The following is a 14,608-nucleotide window of genomic DNA, read 5'->3' on the forward strand; positions in this document are numbered from 1 at the left end:
TTATGGTATACAAGGAATCGTAGAAGAGAATGGATTCTCAAAAGCCAACCATAAAAAATAATATTTATTAGTGAAACATTAAAGGCCTAAGATAGTCATGTTAAGAAGAACAATTTCATGGTAAATTTTAAAAATTTCTACGATTCCAAAATTTCAAAGAAATAAAAAATATGGGGACTACTTCTAGGATCAATTCAAATTTTTAATGTAGAATACTTCTAGGCTTTTCGAAAATTACTTCATTTATTTTATTACAAAAAAAAAAATAAATAAAAAAAACTCAAAACCAAAAAATTTTCTCATGCCCCTGAAAACAGGCTATATGACTACTTCTAGGATCAATTCAAATTTTTAATGTAGAATACTTCTAGACTTTTCGAAAATTACTTCATTTATTTTATTAAAAAAAAAAATAAAAAAAATAAAACAAAAAATTCTAAACCAAGAAATTTTCTCATGCCCCTGAAAGCATTGATCCTACTTCTAGGATCAATTCAAATTTTTAATGTAGAATACTTCTACACTTTTCGGAAATTACTTCATTTATTTTATTACAAAAAAAAAAAAAATAAATGAAATAAAAAATTCTAAACCAAGAAATTTTCTTATGCCCCTGAAACCAGGCTATATGATTTGATTTTATAAATTGTACTTAATTGTCCCCCAAAAACGATGCTACATTATTTCTATAATAAAATAAAATCTTCTCAAAATTTATTTAATATCTTCCAATTAATAAATAACCCCATGAGAATCTGAGTAAGAAATTTTCTTATGCTCCTGAAAGCAGGCTACATTTTTTTGGAATTTATTAATTGTAACTAATTGACCCTAAACACTATGCTACATTTTTTTTTATTTATTCATTTTTAATATCTTCCCATTAATAAATAACCTCAAGAGTATGTGTGTATTAACTTTATTTGAAAAGTCAATGACCTTTTTGCCATAACCATAGCCCAAAATCATCATTGACCACAAAACATATAAATAACTATAGTAATATATAATACGACCAAGATTTGCCTTACTAACCTAGAAAAATATAAAAAAACAGATATGAACTCGTCTCTTGTTATATTTGTTGTTATTATTCAGTGTATATATAGACTAAAAATAAACAACTATAACTGAAAATGACAGATGTATGGTAGCCGGGACAACAATCAGCCATCAAGACAACAGTAACAAGAACCACAACACTATATAGAGCTTCATGCTTTTAACTGTCAAAAAGCTGTCAAAAAAGAGAATTGCATAGTCTACGGCGGTGATGATGATGATGATGGTGACGATGACGACGATAATAATGATAATGGCTATGTTGACCTCTAAAACTAAACATAAAACGGCCATCATCCTGATCACCAGGCATTTTTCCCAGCTTGGGCAATTTGTCTATGTTTTAAATGTCATGTAAAGAAAAGAGTACATACTCTTTTTGAGAGACTGACATAGTGTTCACAGTTGTATGAGCTACTGTTATGATGGGTCTATGATGGGCAGCAAAATATATCCGTCAAATTCTATGATGTCCGTCTGGCTGTTCATTCGTCTATTCATTCCTTCACACATATGTCTATTCAGACATATTCTACTTTACTCCCGACTACTACTACAATGAGAGAGTGTGTCTAAACACTGGATAGTGTATTTGACATAATATGTCACTTTCCATTTTGATTAAAATAAATTGAAAGTTGAAACAGAGCAAAAAACACTATATATATATGAAATAATATGGTACTAAACGAGTATGTTCAATGTAAAAAAAAAGACCTTTTTCTGAAATGCAAAAAAAAAAATAGAGAAAATCGACGGCTACTATGCATAAAGTTAACGAGACATATCAGCAGACTGACGCCTAAATGGCGACGATGACAACGGCGGACGCTAACCATGGCGACTTTGTAGATGAAGAGGAAAGTGGTGGTGATGATGACGATGTAGATGACAATGATTATTTGATTGCATGGTTAGCTAGGAGCACCAGCAGCAGCAGGCAAAAAAAGTCTACACTCAACTTGGTTTATTAAGTGTCATTATTGACACATAGTGACAATTAGAATGACAGCTAAAAGTCTACCAAATATATTGAAGACACCAATTTCTCTAGACTAATTTATTAATAACTTAACATATTCGAAATATATTCAATGCAATATATTTGTGATAAACCCATACGGGGAAATATCATGTATCGAGGTCAATGACCAGATTAATAAATGTTTGAATAATTTTGAGACTCAGAAATCACAGTCTACTTGTAGGGAGCATAGAATATCTAGAGCAGTACTTGGAATAACATAGTAAAGCCTATATTTTTGGCGCTTATTTTCATACTAATTATTGATTTTAGATGTATTTTCAGAACAATAATAGAAGTAATTTTTAAACTACACAATTTCTGAACAATTTTGTGATATAGAAATCGCAATCTACTTTTGGGGGGTAGAAAATAATTTGACCCCTACTTGGAATGCAAAATAAAGCAAATGTTTAGGGGGGGCTATATTCATACTAATTTTGTTGTATGTTCAGAATAATAATAGAAATAATATATAAAGTTCAAAATTTAAATTTTAAAGGTCACACAAATTAAATATTTGTCGAACTTATGTTAAATTTCTTTTAATTTCAAAAAGATAATTTGTCTAACAAATATTATTGCATATTTTGCGAAACCGAAAAAATAAAGCCTATTTTGTGGGGAAATTTAAAAAATATATATTGGTTCTAAAAAAATGTCCAAAAAATCCAGAGCCATTATTAACGTAGATATGTTCAAGTTTTATTGAGAAATTGCTGAACAACACCTACACACAAAAAAAATTTTTCTGATTCAATCACGAAATTAATTGATCCAATTAATTTTTTAATTGAAATATCTTCAATCACAGAAATGATGGTATCAATTAAAAAATTAATTGACATTCAATTAAAAAATTAATTGATCCAATTAAAAAATTAATTGATACTATTAATTTGTGTGATTGATTTTTATTTCAACTAAAAAATTTGTTGAATCAATTAAATTTTTAATTGAATATTTTTTAAAACTCAATTAAGATTTTAATTGGAAAAATTTGCGTGAAATTTTTTTCTGTGTAGGCTATTGCTAATGTATTTGTACTAGTCCCAATTAAAACACCAGAAAAATGAGCATCAATATATACTATGTTCGTATGATGAACATTTAAAAATTAAAACTGATGTTGTATAATACTCTATGTATAATTAAGACAATACATTATAGTCTTAAGAATTTCCTGTCAACCTTTGATTGTACCATTTACGTAAAAAAAAAGACTCAATAAATAAATAAATAACATAAATAAATACGTTCATATGATGATCAAAATCGTTCTTTTTCAAAAATTGCAAATTGTCTTTTCATACGAAAGCGTAATTTGAAATGTCAAATAAGGAGAATTCGCTTGAACGTGATAGTATTTTGCTTTATTTTCTGACATTTCCAAAAAAATAAAGCATACTTCTAGGAGTTATATAAAAAATAAATTTTAAAAAAGTTACAAAAAAATATTCAAACCCTAAAGTCTATTTAAATCATATATTTACTTTATGGGGATATTTATTTTCTAGCATAACCTAGAACACAAAAATACAAAGCATACTTCTGGGAGCTATGTGAAAAAAAAATAATCTAAAGAAGTCTACATTTATATTTATTTAAAGCTGTTATATGTATGTTTAAAAAAAATTCAATTATTTTTCATTAATCATTTCAATCTCTATTTATCATAAATGTGATTAAATATAATATATTCATTTTATAATAAATTTATTTATTTATTTTTCTAAGCACTATTTTCAATTTTAATTGTTTTGCATGAAAACGTTAATATTTTAATATGCATATTTTTGCATATAAATTCTCATATTCACCACTATAGTATGGCTAGCCATCTACTCTACATATAAATTATAATATTTATTAACTAATGTCAAAGTACTCCTCCTCCATGACAATATCCATAGAGAGAGAATTTATTCAACAACATCTCAATTAACTCTTAAGAACATTTCAAAATTTATTATCAACCAAAAGTTGCCATTTAATATGCCAACAACAACAACAATAAGTAGAACCAAAATGTGACAGCAACGATGACAATGGCAAAGACAACAAATTCTTGGCCATTAATCACCCAAAAAGCTCATACACAGAGTTGTCCAAGAGTTCATTGACATTGAAGTGCACATGAATTGCAACTCTGTAGGGTTTACGCACGCAACAAATCGTAACAACTACAATGTCCAACAACAAAAGGCGCGAAAAAGACAAATCCTACTTCTTTTTCAACGACCATGCACAGCAACATGTGTTGAAATTGAAACAAACAAAAAAAATTGGTGTAAAATTTATCACTTTATTCATGCTGGCTATGGTTCATGTTTTTGCAAGCAATTTTTCGTTTTTGTTGTTATTGTTTTTGGGTTTGTGGGGGAGACATGAAGAAAAAAAAACAATAAAAAGGCGGCAGATGACCTTGAAAATCTGTGCTGGTGAAATTTATAACAAATTAAAAGCCATAATTTTTCATCTTGACTTAAAAGCTGCAAGCAAAGAGCACATTTACACATATACACACATAAAATCACATACTCTTAGGTTTGCTACAAAAGAATTGAGCGCCATATTGTTTCTCTACTCTCTCTCTCTCTCTCTTTCTCTTGAATTTTTAACAACACAAGCATTTTCGATAGTGATGATATTACTGTTAGCCTTTCCTAGAGCATAAATGCGTGTGTGTTTGTATGAGTGTGTGTGTGTGTTCAAGCGAATGAATATCTATGGCAAGAAGAGTTCAAAGCTCCCTCACATTAATATATCACTTTTATTTGTGAGGTTTGCCCCCAGCCGCCACAGAAGACATTGCCACAGCCGTCGCTATTGTGCTCGCTTGGTTTTTGGTAATCATTGCCATTTGGGGGGCTATTGTTTTTGTTTTCCTTGCTTTGGACTGCATAACAAACAAAAGGGAAATCCCCGTAAATTTTACACCATGATTGTTAAACAAGACATTATATACTGGTAATGGTAGTGTTATTCGGTTACGATTTGGTCGAGTTTCAATGGCGCTTTCCAGCCCCCCCTTTCACCATGCCAAACCCCCCCCCCCACATATAATAAATATGTGTGATTTTGCAAATAGCCAGCCATCTCTTTCTTTGTTAGGTTTTGTTCTGTGGCCAAGTACGTTTTTGGGGTTTTTGGCCCAGAAACTGAATGAATGAATAATTTTTCTACTGTCTGTCTGTCTGCAAAACTGGTGCAGCCAGTTGTATTCAGGCATATAAACTGTAGTAAGTACACAAAGCTCACGAAAAAATAATAAATTTTAACTGAACAGCCAGACCAAGTGAGGAACAAAAACAATTGCAAAAACCGAACAAAAAAAAAACAATAAGTTAATTTGGCTATGGTGGCCGTGGAGCAGTTCATTTTAAAGGCTAAAAATGTAATTTTCTTGAAAATTGCATTACAATAATGGGTTCCCTTGTGATATTGGCAAACAAAGACAATTTAAAGTTCCACTAAAAAAAATCCAATTTTCTTAAGAATATTAAAGCCCAAAGGATTTGAAATGTCAAGGTTATTTAAAAAAAAAATGAAAGTCATGAATGGGACTAATTGAAAAATTTTCAGGTTCATAATATCAAATCGGAAAAATTATTCGAAGGTGCTTAATTTCAAAATAGAAGAATTGATAAATATATACAATTAATATATTAAAATTATTTGGAATTTATTATACCTTTTTTAACATATTTTTTTTGGGACAAATTTTTATATATTTTAATTTGTTATTAAATAGTAATTATATTTGAACATTTATTATTCACAAATTAGCAGAAAGCTCAAAAGAGTTTATTCCTATAAAAAAATTATTGTATAAATTTCTTTCGATTTAAAATATAAATATTTATATATAAAATTCACCTGTATTTTTCTCAGGCGCCATATATACTTTCAAATTCAATGAACTTTAAATAACATATATTTTTTTTTGGGACAAATTTTTATATATTTTAATTTGTTATTAAATAGTAATTATATTTGAACATTTATTATTCACAAATTAGCTAAAAGCTCAAAAGAGTTTATTTCTATAAAAAACAAAATATTGTATACATTTCTTTCGATTTAAAATATATATATTTATAGATAAAATTCACCTGTATTTCTCTCAGGCGCCATATATACTTTCAAATTCAATGAACTTTAAATAAACAAAACATAAAAAATACTTTTTTTATTTTTATTGGCTTTCATCAAATTCTAGTGTTTGTGCCTGTGCTCTTGCTGGCTTGCTTTTAGCTGCCTGCCATAGACTTTTATATGCCATTCATTTTATTATTTGCCGACTTGTTTGACAGTTCTGACAGACAATTATTTAAAACTTGTGTTTGGTTTCGCAGTTGTTTTCGTTTTTTTTTGTGTTTTTCTTCTAATTGTTGCTGTTACTGGCTCTACTCAATTCTGAGCTCCCAATTCCTTTGGTGAGTTCTGGATTCTAACTAAGTTTAGAGTAGTGTCTGTCGTTCATCACAACTTCACTTTACCATTCCAGAACAAATTTGTTTCCAATGTTTTTCCAATAGTCGAGTTATTAGTTGTAGTGAGTATAGTTAGCCCAAATGACTGAATGTCGCTCTGTTAGTTAGAGTAGACATTGGAGTCTTTTAGGAACTCAAAACTTCACTTTTTTTTAGAGGTCATTGCGAATAGCCCATGTGGCTAGGAGTTTTAAATGATTTGACAAACCACCAGAACTGTCATCATGACCATTGTCAAACATAATCATCATTATCAGTCGTAGGTAACACTGGCTTGAAAGGCTTGAGACAGAAAAATGTCAAAAAAAAAACAGAGAAACAAATAAATGTTAACACCATTTATTATGATGGTGACGGTGATGATGGCACGTTTAAAGTTGGTATTGGAAATACGACAAACAAAACGAAGTCACTTGCACTTTTTCTACCTCACTTCACAATAAAGTCTTAAGAAGAAGAAAGTTCGCTAGATGTGGTTTTTAAAATTAATGGCTTTTGTTTTGTGGGTTAATATGGAGTTGACACGAAAATATAGGTAATTTGCATGTAAACATTGACTATACTATGAGTACTAAGAAATGGTAGTGAAATATGGACAGCTGGTTTTTACATTTTGTAAGTGAAATAGATTTAGATAAAACAAGAGATTTTGGATTATAATAGGGCTGTTTTCTTTTAGCACTGGATGCAGCATTTGTATGGGCTATCCATCTCATCAGTGCAAGTCGCTTCGGTGTTGTCAGATTGCATTTTGATAAAGTGACGCTTTACACATTCACAATAGCAATTTATTGTGACTAATTTATCGATAAACATGAAATTCAAAGTGATACAGTGTCATAAATAATCGCAGTAGTACATATTTATAATTATTTGAGCATTTCATACATTAAAAATGTAAGATTTTACTTGTTTTCTGTGATTGTTTTTAAACAGCTGATGACAGTGTTGCATATTTTATGGATAAACGAGTACTCTGTTTTCTTTGAGTCCGTGACTGCTTAGGTTATCCAGTGCAAAAAGAAAACAACCCTAATATACATTGAAAAATAATACAATGTCATTTTGAAAGAGTTGAAGTTGAATATGTCAAGTATGTTAAACCTAATGCTAATTATTATTAGGATTGTCATTCTGTTTATAAATTGATAATCAATTGGTCAGCTGAATTCTTTTGTCTTTTTTAGTAATTCACAATAATGGTAATAATGTGAATATAAATTAATAACGAAATTCACAATAATCTGATCAGATATCAAAAATACGCTCATGAATCATTCTGAATTTTTTTAAATTTAATTTTACTGTTTCAGCAATTCACAATAATTATATTATTGTGAATAATAATGGTATATATATCGCAATAACTCATGCTTTTTTAATAATACAAAAAGGTGTTTAAAATGTGTAGCAGTTATTCAGAATATTTTTGTATACTTTTAGCACATGGAATTGAATCAATTCACAATAATCTCCATTAGTGAAGAGGCCAAATTAAAACTCGGCATAATGAAAGATAACAATAATAATAAAATTTGCTTTATAGTCAGGATACTTTATAAAAATTTGGAACTCATATTAAAAACTTTCAAAAGTCTCCTTTTCTCTTTTAATAATTCACAATAATTCCATATCCAATCTCATGCTTTTTAAATTTCTACTGCATTAATTTGGTAACGTGTATTATGGGATTGAAATAATTGATATTTACAATGGAAGGTATAGTAGTTTTATCCATAATATACTATCACAATGCTTTATTCACAATAATTCCATATGCAAATACATGCTCTTTTAATTTATATTGCATTAATTTGGTAACGTGTATTATGGGAATGAAATAATTGATATTTATAATTGAAGGTATAGCATTTTTATCCATAATATACTACCACTATGCTTTATTTATTCATAATAATATTATTGTAAATCAATAATCCTCCATTGTGAATTAAACATATAAGAATTTGACAAAATTAAAAATCCCTATATCTACCAAATACTTTTGGTAAACAATACTGCTTATAAAAACATTCAATTCCTTGCAAAATCACGCCTAATATATTCCAAATTTTTTCAGTTATTTTGAATATCATATGTTTAACTTTTGTGCTTTTGTTTTCTTATTTTTATTTTCTTCTCATCACTTCGAAATATTATGTTCTTTTTTATTATCTTCCAGCACATTAAGACGCAACAGAATGATACGAAATAAAATTTTTTGTGGCATTTCCGTAATAAAATTTGCAAAGGGATAATGAGAGAGAAACCTTTGTCAATACAGTAGGTAATTGAAGATGAAGAGTTTTGTTATTGTCGGAACTAATTTTTATGGTAATCGGAGAGAATAAATGTTTTCACTGCTTTAACGAAGATGAATTCATTAAGACGTTTTAAGTTTTCAAAAAAGAGGAAGTTCTGAATCCAAAGCGAAACAATTACAGATGTGAAAAGAGTAATGGAAAAGAAAGACTACGTAAAAATTGGAATGTTTTCCATTAAAAAAAAATCTTATAAGGAGGAGTAAAAATATATGTGGAAACTATGACTTTTCGACATAAATATTTTTTTTTTTGGAAACCACCATGAGAATCTTCAAATATTCTTGGCGATATATGTATTTCACCACAAATATTTTTATAATTTTCGTAGAAACTTTTATTATGACATCGTATTAAATTCATGGAATTATTTTTGGAATTTCTATCAGTATAGATAATTAAAAAAAAAAACTGTTTTAAAAGTAGGACACATGATATCTTCTATTCACATCTTTCTGCTATCTATATACCCTGAACTACTACACTGTATAACTTAAATTTGATGAACCCTTTCATCATGTGCTGACAAGAGTAGACAGATTCCATAGTTTTTTTTTTTTGTCCTTCATGCCCTCCTCACAATTTCCTTTTCTCTCAATAAATTCATTAAAAAAAAAATTGATACATTTAATATTTATTTTTTTTATTTCTTCGAGACATAAAAGTAAGTAGGTGTATCCCCCATCATGAACGATCACGTTTAACTTTTGCTTTCCTTACGGTAGCTGCATACCATACCCACTAAGAAGACAAGAAGCGTTGAAGGCGATCATTTTGCCTAAACTTATGTATGAATGAATGAAATTCTTTAAGTTATTGCCGGCAAATCGATCATCATCGATTTTTGAGGATCCTCATGACATGAAAAGTGCGTTTGCCAACCTCTTCCCTAGAGATGAGACATTCATGCCAGAAGAGCAAAAAAAAAACAACAACACCAGCGATATGATGAAACATTAAAAAACTCATTATAGGTAATCATTTAATATTTTTATAATAAGTTATTCAAGTCTATTGAGGTATAGGCTTTTAGCCTTATAGAAGACCTTTCAGCTTAAGGATACCAAATAAAGGGCGTTGTTTTATTACAACCCTCTTTGAAACGTGATCGATCAATGGACGTGCGGGAGCTGTCTATCAGTCTACACCTGTGTATCTACAATGTTAGTAAAGGCAACATGAGTGGATGGTAGAAGAAACGTAGGGTATTGGAAGGTTTCTTTGCGGAGATCCCTTTTGGCAGAGAAAACAATTTTTAATTAAAATTTAAAACATTTTAATGAATTTTTATCAGCAGAATACTTGATCTTTTAAAAAAGTTAAAGAGACCCAGAAATATTAAGGCGGCTTTATCATAAAAATTTTTTTCTTAATATTTTTTGCTTTTATAAAATCTTATTTTCTTTATATTTATGTTATTTTCTTAACTTCATTCATTCATTTAAAGATCATCTTTGATGTTTGTCAAAAAGAAGTTCCAATACCCTCTGGTAACTCCTTTATTATTGTTGCTTTCATATTATTTTGTTTTTTCAACTTTAATATTGATTAATGTTCTTTTAGCTTTAAAAGCTTTTAATTAATTTATGTGTTACCAGAAAATGCTACTGTTTTTCTTCTTTTCATCTTTTAAAACTGGGATTGATGGCAGTCACCATCACCGTTACCATAGAGCTGCTGTGATGGTAATATCTGGCTTAGTTTCGACTGCATGATGGAGTTTCTTTTTTTTTTTTTTTTGGTTCAATATGATTTATAGATTTCACATTTGTTGTTTTTTTTTCCAACTTCTGGAGTTACCACTAACTTTGCTTATGTTGTCTTTTAAAGCCATGCAAGATTTTAACTTAATATATACATATATATAAATAAATATAAATATAAACATAAAAGTGTTAATAATGAGGCGATGAAATGTGACTTACCATCATATGTTAGTTCTGTAGGATTTAGTGATGATAAGAACTTACCATCTGCAAAGAGAAGAAAAAAGATGACAAATTAGAAATCAAGAATTTATGAGAAAAAAATAAATAAAACAAAAATTAGGATATTATATTTCTCTTCAATATAATAAAAATGGAGAAAAGTATTTAAAATAAAAATGAAAAAAAATTTAGTTCCACTAACATTTTTAAATTTCAGCTTAAAAAAACCAACGAAATATTTGCATACTTTTAGGAGCTCATATTTAGGAAATTTAAAGTATATGGAGTTTTTACATAAAGTTAAATTAAAAAAAAATAATTTCAAATTCCATTAACATTTTTAGATAGCAACTAAAATAACTAAGAAATATTTGCATACTTTCAGGAGCACTTATTTAGGAATTTTGAAATGTATGAATTTTGTTTTTTTTTTTTAAATAAAATTAATGGTTGTACTTTTAAAGAACCAAAAGGACATTTAAAATAGAAATAAAAATTTATTTCATTAACATTTTTAAATATCAGCTGAATTACGAAAGAAATATTTGCATACTTTCAGGAGGTTGTATTTAGGAATTTTAAAGTGTATGGATTTTTCACTTAAAATAAATGGTGGTATCTTCAAAGAAAACACTGGGGAATTAAAATTCAAAAGAAATTTTCACTAACATTTTTAAATATCAGCAAATCTATGAAAGAAATATTTGCATACTTTTAGGAGCTCATATTTAGGAAATTTAAAGTATATGGAGTTTTTACATAAAGTTAAATTAAAAAAAATAATTTCAAATTCCATTAACATTTTTAGATAGCAACTAAAATAACTAAGAAATATTTGCATACTTTCAGGAGCACTTATTTAGGAATTTTGAAATGTATGAATTTTGTTTTTTTTTTTTTTTTAAATAAAATTAATGGTTGTACCTTTAAAGAACCGAACGGACATTTAAAATAGAAATAAAAATTAATTTCATTAACATTTTTAAATATCAGCTGAATTACGAAAGAAATATTTGCATACTTTCAGGAGCTCATATTTAGGATTTTAAAGTGTATGGATTTTTCACTTAAAATAAATGGTGGTATCTTTAAAGAAAACACTGGGGAATTAAAATTCGAAATAAATATTCAATAATATTTTTAAATATCAGCAAATCTACGAAAGAAATATTTGTATACTTTCAGGAACACTTATTCTGGAATTGTGAGATGTTTAGGTTTTTTAGTATTTCAAATTAATTTATATCTTTAAAGAAACCACCCTTAAAGGGTTAATACCATCTGTATTTTTTCGCACGATATGTGGGCGACATGTGCGCATCCGTCCTTCAGATTTAAGGTGTGCAAATTGGTATATCTTCAAACCTTTTATACCCTCCATTTTGGTATGGAAATACAAATAATATTTTGCTTTTTTTTAATTATTAAAGAATTTCTATAAATTCAAATCCATACGGAGGATATCGGATGCCAACCCTCCGAATTGCCCTCCTTATCTATATGTTTTTGTTTTTTGGTTTTTGGTATCTCCTCATCCTAAGTTTAAATCAACATTTAATTACTTTCTGATTTTGACCATCCATCCATCTATTCGTTCAACAAAAACCATTAACATTTTGCCTGCCCTACGCTAATTTTCAATTAATTTTTATTTTTGCAGAAGAAACACACAACAAAAAATGCGAGAAAGGGACCACGAACAAAATCTTCATCATTTCGTTTTTCGCTTCAACTTCAACAATGTCTTGCTTTCCATATGCCATTCACATAAAAGTAATTATGCCAAAAATTGTGGCACCTAAGGCTAAATTGAAGTACCAGCGACAGATTGGAGAGTCGCAATTCAGACAGACCACAGCGTAAAATGAAGAAAAACCCTTAAGCTAAATTTTGGTTAATTGCTTGAGCAGACAATGACAATGTCTTTGGCCACACTAAATGCAGCAGCAGAAGCACCAGTCGTGGCAAATACCACCGCCGCCACGTGAGATCACAAAATGTATACAAAATATATTTAGATACAATATAATGGATATAATGGTCCTTTTCAACGTGGAAACATGGAAACTTGGAAACCATGGAAAAAGGGAGTTATTTTGTATTGCAGTGCAGATATTTTTATTTTGTTTTTCGGTTCATAGCAACTTTTTTGGTCTTTGGCTGCTGTATTACAGCAGAGTACATATCGTATATGTCTGTCGTTTTCTGGTGTACTTGAGTTTATAACAGGCAAAAATTTGCAATTTTGGACGACAGGTGATAAATAAATCGAAATGAACCATATATGGGCGTTTTAAGGTAAAACATCTTATACCCAATAATAAGAATAACCCACCAACAACAACAATCCAAAAATGTTTAAAATGGCAAAAGATCGAATATGCTCATGAATGTTCACATTTAGAGCTTGACTTGGTTCGATTTCTTGTTTCCTCCTTTCGATTTGAACTTCATTGTATGACGATGGTTTTCTGAGTTAACTCATTTTTTGAATTTAATTGTGTGCCATATTATTTTGGTGTTCGATTCGTGTAGCAAGCTGCCAGGATTGCTATGGCTGCTATGGCCATTAACTGCTACTACTTTTGTAAATGCAAGCATTTGCCAAGGAGTGTATCCTTCAATTTTTCTTCATGGTGGTTGGCGTTGATGAGTTTTATCGACTGTTTTTTTTTTATTTTTCGTTTTTAGTTTTGATGGGGAGGGGTTTTCAGTAAAGCTTTGAAATACACTCAAAGAAATGGCGTGGTAAAATATTTATGTACTTAACTGTAGGCATATGTGTTAGAATACGAAATTTAAATATATTTAATAATAACTTTTTGTAAATGCAGTTTAAGGTTATACTAGCATCGCATATTCGAATGGTCTAAATTTAGAAATTTGTAAACAACTGTGTCAATAAAATTATAGAAAAATTTAATTATTTTTTTATAAGTTTTAATATTTATATTTTTTAGACAACTTTCTCTATTTGGCTAAAAAATTGTAACAATTTGTTTTTATAGTATTTTATTTAGTTATTTAAAATTTTTTATAATTCTCTATATTTTTGTTTCTTAATATTTTTGACTTATTTAGTTATCATTTCATATCTTTTTGTTACATCATTGAATACCTTTATGGTATAAATTTAGAAATTTGTTAAAAAAAAATATAGAAAACTGGAATTATTTTTTTTTATAATTTTTTATATTTATATTTTTATTTTTATTATTTATATTTTTTAGACAACTTTCTCTATTTGGCTAACAAATTTTAACAATTTGTTTTTATGGTATTTTATTTATTTATTTAAAATTTAAACTTTTTTATAATTCTCTATTTTTCTTATTTGTTTCTTAATATTTTTGACTTATTTAGTTATCATTTCATATCTTTTTGTTACATAATTGAATACCTTTATGGTCTAAATTTAGAAACTTGTCAAAAAATGTGTCAGTAAAATTATAGAAAAATCTAATTATTTTTTTACATTTTTATTTTTTTTATTTATACTTTTTTAGACAACTTTCTCTATTTGGCTAACAAATTGTAACAATTTATAATATTTTATTTATTTAAAATTTAAATTTTTTTATAATTCTCTATATTTTTAGTTTCTTAATATTTTTGACTTATTTAGTTATCATTTCATATCTTTTTGTTACATCATTGAATACCGTTATGGTATAAATTTAGAAATTTGTCATTTATATTTATATTTATATCTTTATTATTTATATTTTTTTAGACAACTTTCTCTATTTGGCTAACAAATTGTAACAATTTGTTTTT

General features: G+C 28.1%; 1 protein-coding gene across 2 annotated transcripts in view; it reads right to left on the reverse strand.

The window, feature by feature from the left end:
- hth (Meis homeobox homothorax) overlaps nucleotides 1-14,608 on the reverse strand; it is a 267,103-nt gene that overhangs the window by 87,373 nt on the left and 165,122 nt on the right. For both annotated transcript variants that reach the window (XM_075295992.1, XM_075295919.1), the window contains exon 8: nucleotides 10,829-10,876. In XM_075295992.1, the coding sequence (XP_075152107.1) occupies nucleotides 10,829-10,876 (48 nt within the window). The remainder of the gene's footprint in view (nucleotides 1-10,828; nucleotides 10,877-14,608) is intronic.

This window comes from Haematobia irritans, chromosome 1, assembly GCF_050003625.1.
Source record: "Haematobia irritans isolate KBUSLIRL chromosome 1, ASM5000362v1, whole genome shotgun sequence".
NCBI classification, from domain to species: domain Eukaryota; kingdom Metazoa; phylum Arthropoda; class Insecta; order Diptera; family Muscidae; genus Haematobia; species Haematobia irritans.